The 17137-nt window shown below is 40.7% G+C and overlaps 1 protein-coding gene across 39 annotated transcripts in view; it reads left to right on the top strand.

Annotated features, from left to right (window-relative positions):
* The window catches only part of Kcnma1 (potassium calcium-activated channel subfamily M alpha 1), a 694984-nt gene that overhangs the window by 668641 nt on the left and 9206 nt on the right, over nucleotides 1-17137 (top strand). For 37 of the 39 annotated variants that reach the window (XM_032917294.1, XM_032917321.1, XM_032917309.1 and 34 more), the window contains 3 exons: nucleotides 11366-11560; nucleotides 14020-14138; nucleotides 15608-15832. In XM_032917294.1, the coding sequence (XP_032773185.1) occupies nucleotides 11366-11560; nucleotides 14020-14138; nucleotides 15608-15832 (539 nt within the window). Of the gene's footprint in view, nucleotides 1-11365; nucleotides 11561-14019; nucleotides 14139-15607; nucleotides 17023-17137 lie in introns of those variants that run through there. The other 2 variants (XM_032917336.1, XM_032917333.1) reach the window with 1 other exon arrangement.

Here is a 17137-nt window from a genome sequence, read left to right as displayed (position 1 = left end):
ACTTTTTTTCTTTAATTGGATATTTTTTAAATTTACATTTCAAATGTTATCCCCTTTCCTGGTTTTGCCTCTGGAAACCCACTATCCTATCTTCCCTTTCCCTACTTCTATGAGGATGCTCCCCCACCCACCCACTAACTCCCTCCCACCTCCCTGCCCTGACATTCCCCTGCACTGGGGCTTCAAGCCTTGACAGGACCAAGGACATCTCCTCCCATTGATGTCCTACAAGGCCATCCTCTGCTACATATGCGGCTGGAGCCTTAGGTCCATCCCTGTGTACTCTTGGGATGGTGGTTTAGTCACTGGGAGTTCTGGAGATTGGTTGATATTGTTGTTCTTCCTATGGGACTGCAAATCCCTTCAGCTCCTTCAGTCCTTTCTCTGACTCCTCCATTGGGGACCCTGTTCTCAGTTCAATGGTTGTCTGTGAGCATCCACCTCTGTATTTGTCAAGTTCTGGCAGAGCCTCTCAGGAAACAGCTCCTGTCAGCATGCACTTCTTGGCATCAGCGATATTGTCTGGTATTGGTGGCTGCATATGGGATGGATTCCCCAGGTGGGACAGTCTTTGGATGGCCTCTCCTTCAGTCTCTGCTCCACACATTGTTTCCATATTTCCTCCTGTGGGTGTTTCCCCTTCTAAGAAGGACTGAAGCATCCACACTTTGGTCTTCCTTCTTCTTGAGCTTCATGTAGTCTGTGAATTGTATCTTGAATATTCTGAGCTTTTAGGATAATATCCACTTATTGGTGAATGTATACCATGTGTGATTTTTGTGATTGGTTTATCTCACTCAGGATATTTTTTTCAAGCTTCATCCATTTGCCTATGGATTTCATGAAGTCATTGTTTTTGATAGCTGAGTAGTATTCCATTGTGTAAATGTACCACATTTTCTAAGAGCTGTAGTCTCAGGCATGGCTACTTGCCTTAGCTGTTGTTGTCCTGAAGAAACTGAAGGTATCCTGTAAACAAATGAGCATTTCTGAGTCACAATAAGAGTTAATTAAAATAAAACTGCCAATGGCTATAACCAATCCCACATCGTAATAATTATAATCACCAAACTATGGATTTGGTATCCCATTCTTGTTGATAGAATTTCTAATCCTAGCCATAGTGGTCAGAAAACGTTTGCTGTAAAACTTGAGAGGAAATATAAAGCTCTCTTTAAAAGTTACTTAATGTAATTGTATCCAGTTGTCTTTTGAAATCCAGGTGGAACCTACAGTTCGGTACAGATCAAATTTAGCTTACTAGGAGTAAAATGACAAGTAGCTATGTTACATGTTTTAAGAAACAGAGCTTGTCTTTTTTTCCTAACAGTCTTTTTCTTTACAAGTGATTCTTACAGTGGTTTATGCTTTAGAGCAAAATCAATTCTTTCTAAAAGATTTACTCAGTTTTAAAATTATGAGCATGTGTGTGTCATTGTGTGCATGTGAGTTTATTTGCCTTTAGAGCTGTGGATGATCAGAACCCAACTTAGTTTCTGGGTAGTAAGTGTTTTTAACCATCACACAACCCTTCCAGCCCCAACACAAATACATTAGTCATGTCTGGAGACCTGTAATAAAAATATTGGCATTAATTATTTCATATACCTTGCATGGTATTGTTCTTTTAACCTCTGATCTTGCTGTTGTTGCTGTATTTTTTCAAAGCATTACTTTTAGACTCATCAATTCATTAAATATCCTCTTGCCATTGCATTGTTTTATGACTTAATATTTCATCATGCTTCTCACCTTAGGAAAGCATAGTTAAAAAAATACCCATTTATAGCATAGACTTATTCATTATAATTATTTTGTCCTTAATCTGCTTCTATATTTTCAGGCTTATTCGTGACATGTTTTCCTGTCATAATCAAATATCCCTTAAATATAAATAGTCTCTATTCCAAGTTTCATTTGGATCTTGATCTGCTGCTAGACTTTCAATATATTTAGAGCCATAGTTCTCAACCTGTGGGTCGGGATCCCTACAGAGGTTGAATATCAGATATCCTGCATATTAGATATTTATATTATGATTCACAACAGTAGCAAAATTATAGCTATGAAGTAGCAACAAAAACAATTTTATGTTTCAGGATCACCACAGCATGAGGAAATATACTAAAGGGTCACAACTTTAGGAAGGCTGAGAACAAGTGATTTAGAGGCTACCCTGAAACATTGGATAGTTGCTAATAGTTTCTGTTACATTTTATTCATAAAACGTTGGAGCTCTTTTATAAATGCTAGCTATTATCACTATAAATTTAACTCAGCATATTCTAGAAGTTCTCTTAAAATATGTTTCATTGTTCTGTATATTTTTTATAAAAATTCTAATTTGTTGTTAATTTTGTCTATAATAGATCTGAAGATGCTTTGCCATTTAATAATTCTTTAGCTGATTATGTTGGATAACCCCATCTGTACTTCGCCAGTACTATAGTTTTCCTCGATTCTATGATTACTCTTTATCACCCATCTTTTGGTGAATAGGTTAATATTTAAATGCTTAACATATTATGTCTAGTAGTGCATGAATTTGTAAATACTCAGTTTCGTGTTTAGCTCTAGTTAGTGTTTAATGGTCTGCTCTATAAATACACTTAAAATTGATATTTTAAGTATTAAATATCTAGAAAAACTTTGGCATCTCTTGTTTTCCCCCATATGGGTATTTCCCCCCCCCATCCACCCCCTTACTACTCCCCAACATTCCCCTGCACTGGAGGTCCAACCTTGCCAGGACCAAGGGCTTCCCCTTCCACTGGTGCCCCAACAAGACTATTCTTTGCTACGTATGCAGTTGGAGCCCTGGGTCAGTCCATGTATAGTCTTTGAGTAGTGGTTTAGTCCCTGGAAGCTCTGGTTTGTTGGCATTGTTGCTCTTATGGTGTTGCAAGCCCCTTCAGCTCTTTCAATCCTTCCTCTAATTACCCCAAAGGGGGTTCCTGTTCTCAGTTCAGTGGTTTGCTGCTAGCATTAGCCCCTGTATTGGACGTGGTCTAGATGTGTCTCTCAGGAGAGATCTGTATCCGGTCCCTTTCAGCATGCACTTTTTAGCTTCATCAATCTAATCTAGTTTTGGTGGCTGTGTATATATGGGCACATGTGGGGCAGGCTCTGAATGGCCATTCCTTCAGTCTCTGCTCTAAACTTCGCTTCCATTTCTCCTCCTATGGATATTATGTCATTATTTCTTCTTTTCACTCTATTTCATTTTTCGAATTATATAATCCATTTTAATGATGCTGAACTAATAGGTGATTTTATGTTGTTATTTTTTCACAATTAACTTTGATATTTTCACTCAGTTGTTTGGGTTTTGTTTGGTAAAGTTTTATTTTCTCAAATGTACAGCTGATTAAAACTGTTCATACATGTTCACAAGCGGCTGGGCATCTCCACCCTTTGTGTTTGTGGTGTAAATTACTTGGCCTCTGTGCTTTGAAGCTGGTTTGATGAGTCCTTTACTAATATCTCCTGGCCAAGGAACTGCGACTCTTCAATCTCTCAGACACCACAGCAGGAGTAATACACTCATGGTTGGGAACGTCCTTACACAGTTCATTGTATGTAGCTTTGTCAAATGACGAGATTGTTCAGTTTATCCCTGACTTTGCCTTTGGATCACTTCCTTTTGGCCTTGCCACCAGATTTATTTACTGTGTCTTTGTCATGTTTGGCTGGCTTTCTGTCATCATTCTTCTTGTCACCCTTAAGTGGCACAGTGGAGCTCAGAGAATAGTGCCATCACTGCAGTCTCACTAAGATATCAGGAAGAAAGGCTGCACTGGTTTTTTTGTTTGTTTGTTTAAAAGATTTATTTTATTATGTATATTCAAGCTCATTGTCACTGTCTTCAGACACACCAGAAGAGGGCATCGGATCCCATTACAGATGGTTGTGAGCCACCATGTAGTTGCTGGGAATTGAACTCAGGACCTCTGAAAGAGCAGCCAGTGCTCTTAACCACTGAGCCATCACTCCAGCCTGGCTGCACTATTTTTAAGTAACAAGTGTGACAGCCTTTTGTGCATGCATGTTCGCATAGGTGTGTGCTTTCTTGCGTGTGAAGGAGGCTAACATCAATAAGATCGTTTGTCTTCTATCAGTTTTCGCCTCACAATAGTCTAAAATGAAAACATCTTTAAAAATGATGTGAATTAATTCTGCAGTACTCCAAGATCCAGAATCATTCCTGTTATTTTCAGATTAGATCGATTCATAGCCTCTAGAATCCTTAGAACAAAACTGTCCTTTCAAACTTAGTTGGCATTTCTTTCACCTTTGTTATGGGAGCCACCATTTACCTAACGTTCCTTCTTTTCTCTGACAGCAGTACTGCCAGTCACTTTCCTTCATCATTTAATAATTTAAATTCAGATGTTCACTGGGCACAGGGCTTGGTATTGCTCTTGTTTCTTTGGTGAAGCCCTGGGTCTGCTTCTTAAGTTCATGGTCCATTTTAGGAGAATAGTGCTTATGTGAAGTGCTTTTTTGTCTTAGTTCCCTGAATTCTTTACATGTCTTTAACTTATGGGCACTACTGTTTAGCATATCCATTGCTGTCTTCAGTATTTATCAGACTCTGGTTTTTTTTTTCTAGGACAATAAAACATGTACTCCCCATCACTGACTCTGTGTATTTATGTGTATATGTGTGTGTGTGTGTGAGAGAGAGAGAGAGAGAGTGTGTGTGTGTGTACATGTGTACACATGTACATGTATGCATGCTTGTGCTCACATACTTTCCAGTTTTGCAGCTTATTACTCCACAGATAAGAATTTAGCCATTACAAACATAATTATCTTTTAATCATGCAATTATCTCTTAACCAGTTCTTTCAGGAAGTGTTTTATTAGAATATTAGTAGACCATAAAATTCACCCAAGTATACAATTTTATGGGTTTTTAAAACATATATAAACATCCCCAAGGATCCCTTTTAGAACATACTCATAACTTTCAGAGAAATCTATCCTCGTTTTCCTTACTACTTTAGCTGCTCAGCCCTAACAGCCACGATATTCATTCTCATCTCCCTAGAATTGCCTCTTCTGAATGTTTCATATAAATAGAAATTTACTTTATTTTTACAGTTCATCCATGTTGTAGCATGTACTAGTATTCTTATCTCTTTTTATGTGCAGATAATATTGACTCCATGGTGACTCCATGGTTGTAACAGTTTGTGATATATTCACTAGCTGATTGACATTTTATTTGTTTCCAGTCCTTTTGTCTATGGCAAATGATGCCATTATGAATCTCTCTGTCTGGGGTTTTGTTCTGATGTATACTTCATTTCACTTTGGTATAGTTAGAGCTTCTTGGTCCTATGGTAACTCAAAGTTTACCCACTAAGGAACTTCCAGCCTGCTTTCCAATGATTAGACTACTTATGATTCTACTGGAAGTTTGTAAGGGCTACAGTTTTTTCCATATTCTCACCAGTTCTTTCTATTTATTTGTCTCTTGTTTTATCACAACTATCCCATTGGATAAAGACAATCTCTCAATATAATTTTGACTTGTGTTGCCCTGTGGCTACTGATCCTGGGCCTCTTTGGGTCTTTGATCACTTGCTTATCTTGTTTTGAGGCCTCATCCTTTTTCTATTTTTCAAATTTATTTCCTTTTGGTGGTTGTGTTATTGGGGGATTTTAAACACTTGACACTACACCCTTATAAGATACACCAGTCTCTAATATCTTCTCCAATTCTGTAGAGAATTTTCATTTTCTACGTGCTCTTCCCCAATGCATAAATCTAAAATATTACAAGATATAAATCACCAAGTTTTCTTGTGTAGCCTATAATTTTGATATCTTTTCTAAGATAATTATCAAAGCAAAAAATTGAAGATTTACCACTCTTATTTCTTCTAAGCACTCTATGGTTTTAGCTGGCACATTTAGGTCTTTGATTCATGTTAAGTTTTATATATGATGTGAGGAGTAGGTCTAGCACTTTTCTTCTACATGTGGATGCTCAGTTGTTGAAATATGATTTATTTTATAGACGACTTTCTTTAATAAAGCTTCTTGATATCCTCATTGAAAATCAGTTGACATCAGGTCTATGTGTTTATTTCTAGATGCTCAATTCTGCTTCATTGGGCTGTATGTGGGACATGACGCCAGTGTTTGTAGTATATGTTGAAATCAGAGGTTGGGACTCCTTCAACCCCAGTTGTCTTTTATATGATTGATATAACATTTATGTCCATATGAAATTTAGAACTCACTTTCCTATTTTTCTTTTTTAAAAAAAGGTCTCTGATGTTGATATGTTCTGGAAAAGTATCATGTTTAAGGGTTTTGTTGTTACTCTAATTTTATCTTCCAATCCATGAACATGGGATAGCTTTCCCTTTATTTGGATTTCATTCTTATCTTATAATTTTATATAGATTTCAGTACACCAACCCTTGAACTCCTTGAACAAATTTCTTCTTAAGCATTTTCCTCCCCTTCTTAAGTTTTTTCTTGTTTATTGGAAATACATAGAAAAAAGTTTTGTACATTTGCATGTTGACTTTTGTACCCTGAAATCTTACCAAACTCTTATTACTTATGTCGTTTAAGTGTGTTCCTTGGGATTTTCTTTATACAGTGCTACTCCACCCATAAATGCAGATAATCTTCATTCTTTTCCAACACAGATATCTTTTCTTTTTTCTTCCTTCCTTTCTTTCTTTCTTTCTTTCTTTCTTTCTTTCTTTCTTTTTCTTTCTTTCTTTTTCTTTCTTTTCTTCCTTCCTTCCTTCCTTCCTTCCTTCCCTCCTTCCTTCCTTTTACTTATTTTTACTCTCCAGATTTTATTCCCCTCTGGGTCCACTACCCCACCCCACCCCACCCCAACAGTTCCACATTCCATCCTGATAGCCCCCCACACCCTAGGTCCCTACAAGAATGACCACACCCCACCCACCCCGCCCGCCCCACCAGTTCTCTAAACTTCCTAAGGCCTCCGGTCTCTTGAGGGTTAGGTGCATCTTCTCTGACTGAACCCAGACCTGGGTGTCCTCTGCTGTATATATGTTGGAGGCCTCATCTCAGCTGATGTACACTGCCTAGTTGGTGATCCAGTGTCTGAGAGATTTCGGGGGTCCAGGTTAATTGAGACTGCTGGTCCTCTTACAGAAGTTGCCTTCCTCCTCAGCTTTCTCCAGCTTTCCCCCAATTCAACCACAGGGGTCAGCAGTTTCTGTTCATTGGTTGGTTGCACATATCCGCATCTGCTTCCTTCAGCTACTTGTTGGGTCTTTTGGAGGGCAGTCATGATAGGTCCCTTTTTGTGAATGACACATAGCCACAGTAATGGTGTCAGGTCTCGGGGCCTTCCCTTGAGCTGGATCCCACTTTGGGCATGTCTCTGGACTTTTGTTTCCTCAGGCTCTTCTCCATTTCCATCCCTGCATTTCTTTCAGACAGGAAGAATTATGGGTCAGAGCTTTGGCTGTGGGATAGCAACCCCATCCCCCACATTATGCCTTGTCTTTCTGCTGGAGGTGGATTCAATAAATTCCCTCTCCCCACTGTAGAGCCTTTCATCTAGCTGCACCCCCCATGCCCTGAGTCTTCAGAGTCTCTCACTTCCTAGGTCTCTCCTTCCTCCCAAGGTTTCCATTCTTTCTGCTGGCTCTCAGGGCTTCCTTTTTCTCCATCCAATACTAGATCACGTTTCCCTCTCCCCGCTTCTATCCCCTTTCCCTCTCCTGTCCCTCCATCCCTTCCTCCACTCTTGTGGTTGCTTTCTTCTCCCTCCTAAGTGGAACTGAAGCGTCTTCACTTGGGCCCTTCAGCTTGTTGACCTTTGTGAGTTCTGTGGACTGTATCTTTGGTATTTTGTACTTTTTTTTTTAGATAATGTCTACTTATTAGTGAGAACATACTGAGCATGTCCTTTTGGGTCTAAGTTACCTCACTCAGGATGATATTTTCTAGTTCCATCCATGCCTGCAAAACTCAGGACGTCTCCTTTCTTAATAGCTGAGTAGTATTCCATTGTGTAAATGAACCACATTTTCTGTATCTATTCTTCTATCATGGGACATCTGGATTGTTTCCAGCTTCTGGAAACAATAGGACCTATAACAAATAGGACCACTATGAACATAGTAGAACATGTGCTCCTGTGTCATGGTGGGGCATCTTTTGGGTATACTCCCAAGAGTGGGATTTCTGGGTCTTTCAAATTGGGTAGAACCTCCAGTGCAATTTAAGTTTGAAGTCATATAAGTAATTCCCTTTACTTTTAATTGTAATGGGAAAACATCTATCCTATATGCTCCTTATTACATCTTTTTCTTTTTACCTTTGTGTGTGTGTGTGTGTGTGTGTGTGTGTGTGTGTGTGTGTGTAGTAAATTCTATTCAATTGTACATCCTTCTTCTCATTTCTGTATCCCACTGAAACTCTTTGACTCAGTACCTCTTACTTCTACTTTTCCATTTTCATTTTGTCTGTGGCTCACTGAGTTTAATTTGAGTTTCTTGCCTGAGCTTGAGTAGGAATATATTTACTAAAGCAAGGAAATTTGTCTGTGGCTACACTGCTGATGAAAATAATAGGTAGCCTTTCCTCCAACAGTTTTTAACTGCCAATCACTCCTCCAGGAGGGGTGGGGGTCTCACTAACTCCTCCCCCTATCCATGCTGAAATATTAGTTGGCCCAATTTTGTGTAGTTCTTGTGCAGTTGACCACAGCTGTCATTGGCCATGTCATATCCAGAAGACCCCTTTTTGGTGTATATTTCCCCATCTTCTAGATTATGTTAGTTCTGCCTTCTCTTGTTCCCTGAGCCTCAGAGGGGGTGTTATAGCTGTCCTACTTAGACTGCATCACTCTACCATTGCTTATTCTCTAGTGACTACCTAACCAATCAAAAAGATTCTTTGGATTTTATCTTAAAAACTGTTTCCTTCCTAAAGAAAAAATGCCCCTCATTTCTTTATGTTTGGGTAGACCATGCCCAGTGTATCAGCAAATGGGATTGCGAATGTTTGTCATCTATGTACCAATGATTGGAATTATCTCCCAGCCATTGGTCTAGAATGGTAATTGGAGCACAGAGGCACCTGTCAGGTTTGTGTCTAGTTCTCCCTTATTTAGTATAGTAGATTGGATTTGGTAGGATATTCCCCTGCTTCTGAGGGTGGGCTATCTAACTATAGGGAAAATATTGGGAAATGTTAGTAAGTCTTTAATCAATTTAATCAGTCTCTAGGATGTAGTCTACAGGGCCTTCCTTGTGTTCTTCTTTAGTCTAGAGCAGCGATTCTCAATCTGTGGGTCACAACCCTTTTAGAGTCCAATGACTTTCACGGCAGTCACATATCAGATATTCTGAGTATCAAATATCTACATTATTATTCATAAAATTACAGCTGTGATGTAGCAACAAAAATAATTTTATGGGTGGGTGGGGGGTCTACCACAACATAAGAAACTATATTAAATGATCCCAGCAATTAGTATGGCTAGGAACCACTAGTCTAGAGAAAGCTTAGGCACTGAGGCTGACTGAGATATGAGTTTCAAGAAGGACAATAATGGCCTTCCAGCTTCTAGGACAAAAACTGAAACAGGAAAGAACAGTCAAGGGATATCTGGGGATGAGAGTGACTGTTTTCTGTCATCAACAACAGTTCCCATTGTCTCTGGGATCAGGTCAGATATATTTACCAGTACTTCCTGGCCTTGAGTTTCTCAGTCCATCAGGTGCTGAGAATCAGGAATCCTATATACATGCTCTGATATTCAATTTTATGTGTGATGACACTGAGACCAAAATATTCCAGAACTTTCTAAGGCCACAACTTCTGAGTGAAGACAGCATTTAACTATGGGATGCTGATTTGGAAAAAAAAAATCCAGAGGATTAGTCTTAAAAAACAAAACAAAACAAAAACCTGATGTTGGTAAGTATGCAAATGCCATCTTGCCTCTGTGAGCCCTAGCATCAACTCTGACTGTACAGGCACAATAAAATGCAGTATGACTGGGCTGCTACCCAAAGGGGGGTAGCCCCTGAGACTCCAGTCCCCTTATCTACCCCATATGCATCTGCTCCCTTGGGTGTCCTAAGCTCTGCTTGTCCACACCAGGGAACAACTGAACTCTGAATATAAATTCTCAGCTAGAGAGCCTGCATGTAACTTTCCCAGCATTCTTTGCGGTTGGAATTCTATGTGCTTTTTGGTTGAGTGCTTCAATAAGGAACATGAAATCCAGGCCCTCCAGCAATATCTTTTTGACTTTAAAGTCCATGTGGAATTCTTTGCATATAAACTCAATCTTAATAGCCATGCTGATTTGAGTGTAAGCACTGATGCCAGGACAGAATGATGAAGAGCTAGTGACAGACTGGGATGAATCCTCATCCTAGTCTGCTTTGTTCTCCATGACTCACTGCCAGGTAAACTCTCAAAGAAGTTGCAGATAAAACACACCTCTCTTTTCTAATGCACTCTTGAGGCACATAGATCCTCAAAAGCTGTAGCCATGACTGGGTTTGATTTTATTTAGATGTTTTGCCTTCTTCTCATGGAGGAAAATGGAACAAGCCACCTTTAGCTTGTATTTCCTCACACTCGGTTGGGTAACTCGTGCCATTTTAAGGTCTTTTCTTAGACCTGAATTAAGTTTTTAAAGCCCCCATTGCCTTCTTCCAGACAGACATGCTACGTTCCAGGTGGGAGAGAAATGTACCTGTAGGGGAAAGTTCTTTAATCAGCTATATTTGCCTCAGACAGCTGAGGCTATTGGCAAACATCCTAAGACATGCACAGTAAGTTCCTTGGCTCATAGATTTATGCAGCCAGTTTACTGGCAAGGCCTTCTGGGTCCAGCCATTATCAAAGCCTATGACAAAGTGTAGAGTGTGTCATCCTAGATTCTCTTGGCATCTCATTCCATACAGAAAGAAGTTGTGCCATTTGTGGGTGGCCCCCTAACATACGGTGATAGGCTTTCAGAGGTTACCTTCCTTTGGGTAGTAGCCTAGGCACACTACATTTATTTTGTCCCCAGTGACAGAGTTGATGTTTAGGCTTACAGAGGAGTGGTGAGGTAGTATTTGTATGCCTGCCAAAAGCAATTTTTGGGGGGAGGGGCATTCTCCTTTTAAGAAGAATCCTCTGAAAAAAAATTTAAGTATGTATTCCATAGTAGAACCAAGTGGGAGAGAAAAGACTGGAATAATTGGAAGCTGCTGTGTTTTCCCTTCCCACAGAAAATCATTTGAAGAGACAGGCCAGAATCTTTTATGGGAGATACCAAGGAAAGTTGTAATTTGGATGTCACTTTCTGGTGTTGGTTTAAGAATGCCTCTCCTCTACCTTCTCTTTCCAGACATACTTCAATGACAATATCCTCACCCTAATACGGACCCTGGTGACAGGAGGAGCCACGCCAGAGCTCGAAGCTTTAATAGCTGAGGAGAATGCACTTCGAGGGGGTTACAGCACTCCGCAGACACTAGCCAACAGGGACCGTTGCCGAGTGGCCCAGTTAGCCCTGTTGGATGGGCCCTTTGCGGACTTAGGGGTGAGTCTACAGCTTAGATAACTCCTGAGCCCAGTGTTTGCAGCAAGTGTGATCTGAATGAACTGTGTCAAATGATGACTAGCTAGGTATCTACGTTTTTCTCTCCCCCTGCAATAGAAGTAGAATTTATGGAGCCCTATTCACCAGGCCCCAAGCTTTATGCAGAGATATTCCTGCAAATTCACCTACCAGATCTTTGATGTGTTGCTCTCTGGCAACTGAGACATAAGGCATTTGCACCAAGGCATCAAGGCTTTGAAGCTAAGGGCCTTTCCTCCACAGCTGCCTTCCTCAGGTATTTTCTTCACAAAGAGATGAAAGGGGCAGGTGCTAACAACACATAGCCAGGTTTGGTGAGCATTTTAGCAGCGTCTTGATAACCCAGCCACTCAGCTTTGACTCTACCTGAAAATAGGGATGCTTGGCCCCAAATCCCAGTGTCATAGTTTTGTATCTATATACTGTTGACACAAAAATTACAGCTCTCATCTTAAAGGGGAATAAGAGATAGTTTATTTTTGAGCCATTTGGAGGGACCATGGTTAAGAAACAACACATACTTATATACCCCAAATTCCTTGTTTCCACATGAAAGCAGTTTCACTCATGAAGTTACATAGTTTCATAGAACCAAGAAAGCCATAAATCGAGACAACTTTAAAATCCATTGTTGGGGATACCAGAAGCAGATACAGCAGTCTAGGAGATTTCCTATAGGCCCTGGATGTTGTCTGGTGACATTTTTAACTTCTGGCCTAGTGGAAGTTAGTGGTCTGCTAATTAATAGATTTCAAAATGTTTGTATTAGTCACAAGATGTTAGTTCTGACAGAGAAAGATTCTGACAAGGCAGGGACGGCTGTTCTGGAGGGCCAGAACTAGCCCACTATAAGGCAATGAGCTTCTGGCCTTGCAGCATCTTGCCATAGTACTGCACTTCTGAGAAGTCGCTGGTCTCTGTAGAAACAGCTCTATTTGAGGATACGTTGTTCATAGTATCATCCACGCACTGGTGGGTTTTGAAGCATCAAGGCTGTTCTGTGTTTCCAGAACAATTAGCCAAAGTGGCAGGGTCTCAACTGGTACCTTTGATGTCTTGATGTCTCTAATTCAAGACCTTGGTCTTAGGATTTCTGAATCTAGACCCAGTCAACCTTTCCCAGGCCTCCTTTAGTGGAGGAGATCAGAATCTCCCTTGGGATTTTGTGTACTTCCTTGGGTCAGGAATTTCAAGAAGTGTCCCACCTTGACTTTCATTCCAAACTCACCTGAAGAAGGAGTTTAAGGATTGAAACCATGAGTCTTGGGGATATTTATACCTATTTAACAAAATATACTGTTGCCCAGAATGCCCCATTATGGAGAATGCCTTGCTTTGTAACATAGGCCCTTGTGTGGGCCAGGACCTATATTAATCTGGGGCCATTTTAAAAGGAATTCCATAATTGGTGGCTCTTTTCCTTGTCACTTCCTTACTAATACACCTGAATCAGACTAGTATTTTCAACAGTCATAAGATGTTAGAACCTTTGTAGTCTAATATAATGCCCATCATCCTAATTCCAGTGATATCAAAGCCAAATATAGTCTCTCTCTGTTCTGAACAAATCCATTCTGTCATGCAGTTCTGTAATAAAGTCTACTTTGAGTCATGTGTCTGCAAGAAGCCCAGAATTTTTGACTTATTTCCAAACGTGAACACTGTTTTCACCTTGTGAGTTGAGCCCCAGAACTTGGGGTGCAGTTGTGAACCAGTTAGTATCTCGAATCCCAGTTATCTCACCTGTAGACTCCCACACCCTCATCCCCCTAGACATCTCAGAGGTCTGCAAATTGTGCTTTTCACACTGTCCTTATCTGAAAGAGTCTTCTCACGTAGGTCTTGTGGGGTCTCTTTTATTCTTGCAGCAGTTTTCATTATCACTTGGGCAGTTTGATATCACAGTCCCATCACAGTGGACACACTCGAGGCGGGGACAAATAGAATCCTTACTTTGTAGGGTTCCTTTTGACTCTCTAGCTATACAACTGAGACCTTCCAGTCTCTCTCTCTCTCTGTCTCCCTCTGTCTCTCTCTCTCTCTCTGTCTCTCTCTGTCTCTCTCTGTCTCTCTCTCTCTCTCTCTCTCTCCACACACACACACACACACACACACACACACACACACACACACACACACACCCCTTAGGTAAAGGAAAAACAGAAACTTGTTTGAGCTACAGACAGACCTGTGGGGACACCAGAGGAAGCTCCCATAGTTGTCAGATCCTTAAAGTCAAAGAATTCTGGGTCCAGGTTGTTAGCCACACTGACGTCTTCAGCCACACAGTCTCTTGGCATAGATCTTCAGCTCCAGAGACAAGGAATTGTATTTTGATGAAAAGGTTCTCTTTCCCCCGGGCCTCGATTCCCAAGCAAATAAAAACTGATGTTTCTCTCACTCCCTTTGTTGTGTCCCAGGATGGTGGTTGTTATGGTGATCTATTCTGCAAAGCTCTGAAAACATATAACATGCTTTGTTTTGGAATTTACCGGCTGAGAGATGCCCACCTCAGTACCCCCAGCCAGTGTACAAAAAGGTGAGTGTGTGTTCTCACTCTGCCATCTCACCTGAGTGCAGTGGTATTGATACCTTCTCTTGTCTCCTGCAGGCAAACGTCTCTGTGTGCATGCCTTCAACATACTGCCTACATCAAATCTGATATGAAGCTGAGGAGTTATGAGAAAGATTTTTTAATTACTAATAGTACAGGTGAAGCCATTGAGGGAAGAATTAGTGCTTTGTGAAGTAGCTCCTTTACCATTGCAGAAGTCAGAATCTCAAGCTCTGGTTCTGTGCATAACTTCCTTGTTTCCTAATGTGGAGATAATTCACATTGCTGATAGTTTTGCGTCATATATTTCATAATTGACTCACTTTCTTTCATATATTTAAATTTATGGGTTTTTTCTGATATGCCTTAATTTAATAAACTCATGGCAGGAAAAACATTAAGGATGCATCCTAGAATTACTCAAACCCATGAGTTTGTTTACTATACTCTAAAAAAAGAGGGCCTTAAGGTGTTTCTCAGATCTATAGAATACAATCATTTGAGGTGTTAAAATAAAAATAGTGTGATATAGTAAATTCAGGTGTGTGTAAGGAAAAAGCATGCATGTACATATAAAATTACAAAACAATGTTTATATATTTAATGCTTGGGAATTGCAGTATTTAGCCAGAGCTAAAATTTGTTGCGGACTAATGTGTTGCTGTACCTCAGTAAGTAGGAGACTCCTCTGCCCAGTTTCCAAAGACCAAATTACTGAGCCCTACCCTGGGGCTTGTGATTCAATAGATGGGGAGGTGGTAGGGGAGGTAGGAGGGGTGGGGGTGGAGGTGGGGTGGGGTGGCGGGTGGTTACTAAACCGTTTCCCCTTTTGTTTTTAGTTTGTTCCTTTGTCCCTTCCTTTCCTCCTTCTTTTTGGTGCTAGGGATTGAACCCAGGGCCTCTTGCATTCAAGGCAAATGCTCTACCACTAAATTACATCCCTAGACCAACAACCAGCATTTTTCTGAGGTTCCAGGGAGTTTCCGCGACCACACTTTGAGATCTATAGCTGCAGAGGCAATGTGCTGATCATTGTAATTATGGCTAGTGTCAGCGAGAGAAAGCTTGACCTAATCGGCAGAAGGCAGGTCAAACTTTCATAACTAGGGGGCTATTGTTAAAGAGGTACCAGGTAGACATTCTAGAATGGAAGTTACTGTGCAGTTGGGTGACTGTCATGAACTTGACCCTTGGACATTTGGCCCACGTAAATGATGATGTGGCTTTTCAATCTCTAACCTGGCACCGTTGCTTGGGCTTCTGGCTGCCTTGTTGAGTTAAACATGAAGATTTCCTTTAATTTGGAAGCGAATTTGAGGTGACTGGACCAAGTACATCATTCAGTTCCTCAGATAGATTGACATAGCCAGGGAATTAGTTCTTTTAGAGTACAGGTGAGGTCAGTGGTATGCCTGCTTGGCTCATCCTGCGATACCTTTGCTTTCTCTGTCTAGGTACGTCATCACCAATCCCCCCTACGAGTTTGAACTCGTACCGACAGACCTGATCTTCTGCCTGATGCAGTTTGACCACAACGCTGGCCAATCCCGGGCCAGTCTGTCTCATTCCTCCCACTCCTCACAGTCGTCCAGTAAGAAGAGCTCCTCTGTCCACTCCATCCCGTCCACAGCAAATCGGCCAAACCGGCCCAAGTCCAGGGAGTCCCGCGACAAACAGAAGTACGTTCAGGAAGAGCGGCTTTGATATGTGTAGCCACCGGCACCTGTGTGTGAAACTGTATCTGCTACTCATTTCCCCAGTTGGTATTCCAGCAGAGTAACTTTCCTGTTCCCTGTAGTCCCCTCTTTTTTTTTCTTTTCTTTCTTTCTTTTTTTTTTTAACACATTTTGCATATGTATGATAGTGTGCATGTGGTTGTCATTTTTATTTCACCACCATAAAACCCTTGAGCACAACAGCAAATAAGTGGATGGACCAAAAGTTGTTTATGATTCTAGGGGGAAAGTAACCCAAAGGCATCCTCCAGACATAAATAGCTCACTGCAGGAATGAGTTCACAGGTTAGAAGGGAACACCTGTGAGTTAGTCAAAGCAGGTTTATTCTGGTTTATCAGGATCATCAGAATGCTTTGGGTTTTGCTTTTCATTTTTTTGTTTGTTTTTTTTTTCTCTCTCTCTCTCTCAGTTTTTATATACACACAATAAGTTAGCACACAATCATTTGAAACAAGCAACCAAAAGAAATGAAAACACATTGATTGTTTCCACTCTGGGCTGAAGTATCGGAAAACGTTTGAGAAGCTTTCCAAGTGTTCTCAAAGATGATTAAGTATCTGCTTGCTGTGAGAGAGCATCGGAAATTTTTTTAACTTATTCACCAAAGCCTTTTTGTCTCAGAGCTAGCATCTTTCAGGTATTTAAGTGAATGTTCCTAACTTTAATGCAGAGAGAAAAACAGGTTTCTACTCCTGGATGTACCAAATCTTAGTCATTTCATTTACCTGGAAAGAGGTCTGATCACATATTCAATTGTGATTCTGTCTCCTTATGCTGCCATAGGGATAGCTAGTTTTGTCTTTCACTTTTGACATTTGGGATGAAAAGCCATATGTATCATAAATATCAGATGTAAGTCATTAAGAACTGCCTTCCTGGGACTTTTACATCCTTTCAAAGGTGAACCACTTACCTTATGTACAGAATAAATAACGCTCAGAAGAGAGCAAGTATTTTCCATACATTCTCAAGGGACCTTTTTACTCCCCTTTGTTTGACTAACGAGGGCCCCCATGCCCAGTAGAATTCAGGCTGGGGCAGTGGTGGAGCAGGAAGGAGACAGACCCAGTGGCAGATAATGCTTTTCTGTAAGAGATGACTCACTAGATAAATCAGAACGTAGGAGGATGGAGACACAGTTGACTCAAGAAAGACGAAAGCTAGCGACCACATTTAAATTGCCGGCACAGCTGTATGACGCTCTGTCCCAAAGCAGAAGGCTGGCAGGAAAGGTCTAGCATAGGTAA

Source organism: Rattus rattus, chromosome 12 (genome assembly GCF_011064425.1).
Source record: "Rattus rattus isolate New Zealand chromosome 12, Rrattus_CSIRO_v1, whole genome shotgun sequence".
Taxonomy (NCBI): Eukaryota; Metazoa; Chordata; class Mammalia; order Rodentia; family Muridae; genus Rattus; species Rattus rattus.
Note: the sequence above shows the minus strand (reverse complement) of the source record. Positions and strands in the feature narration are given on the sequence as shown.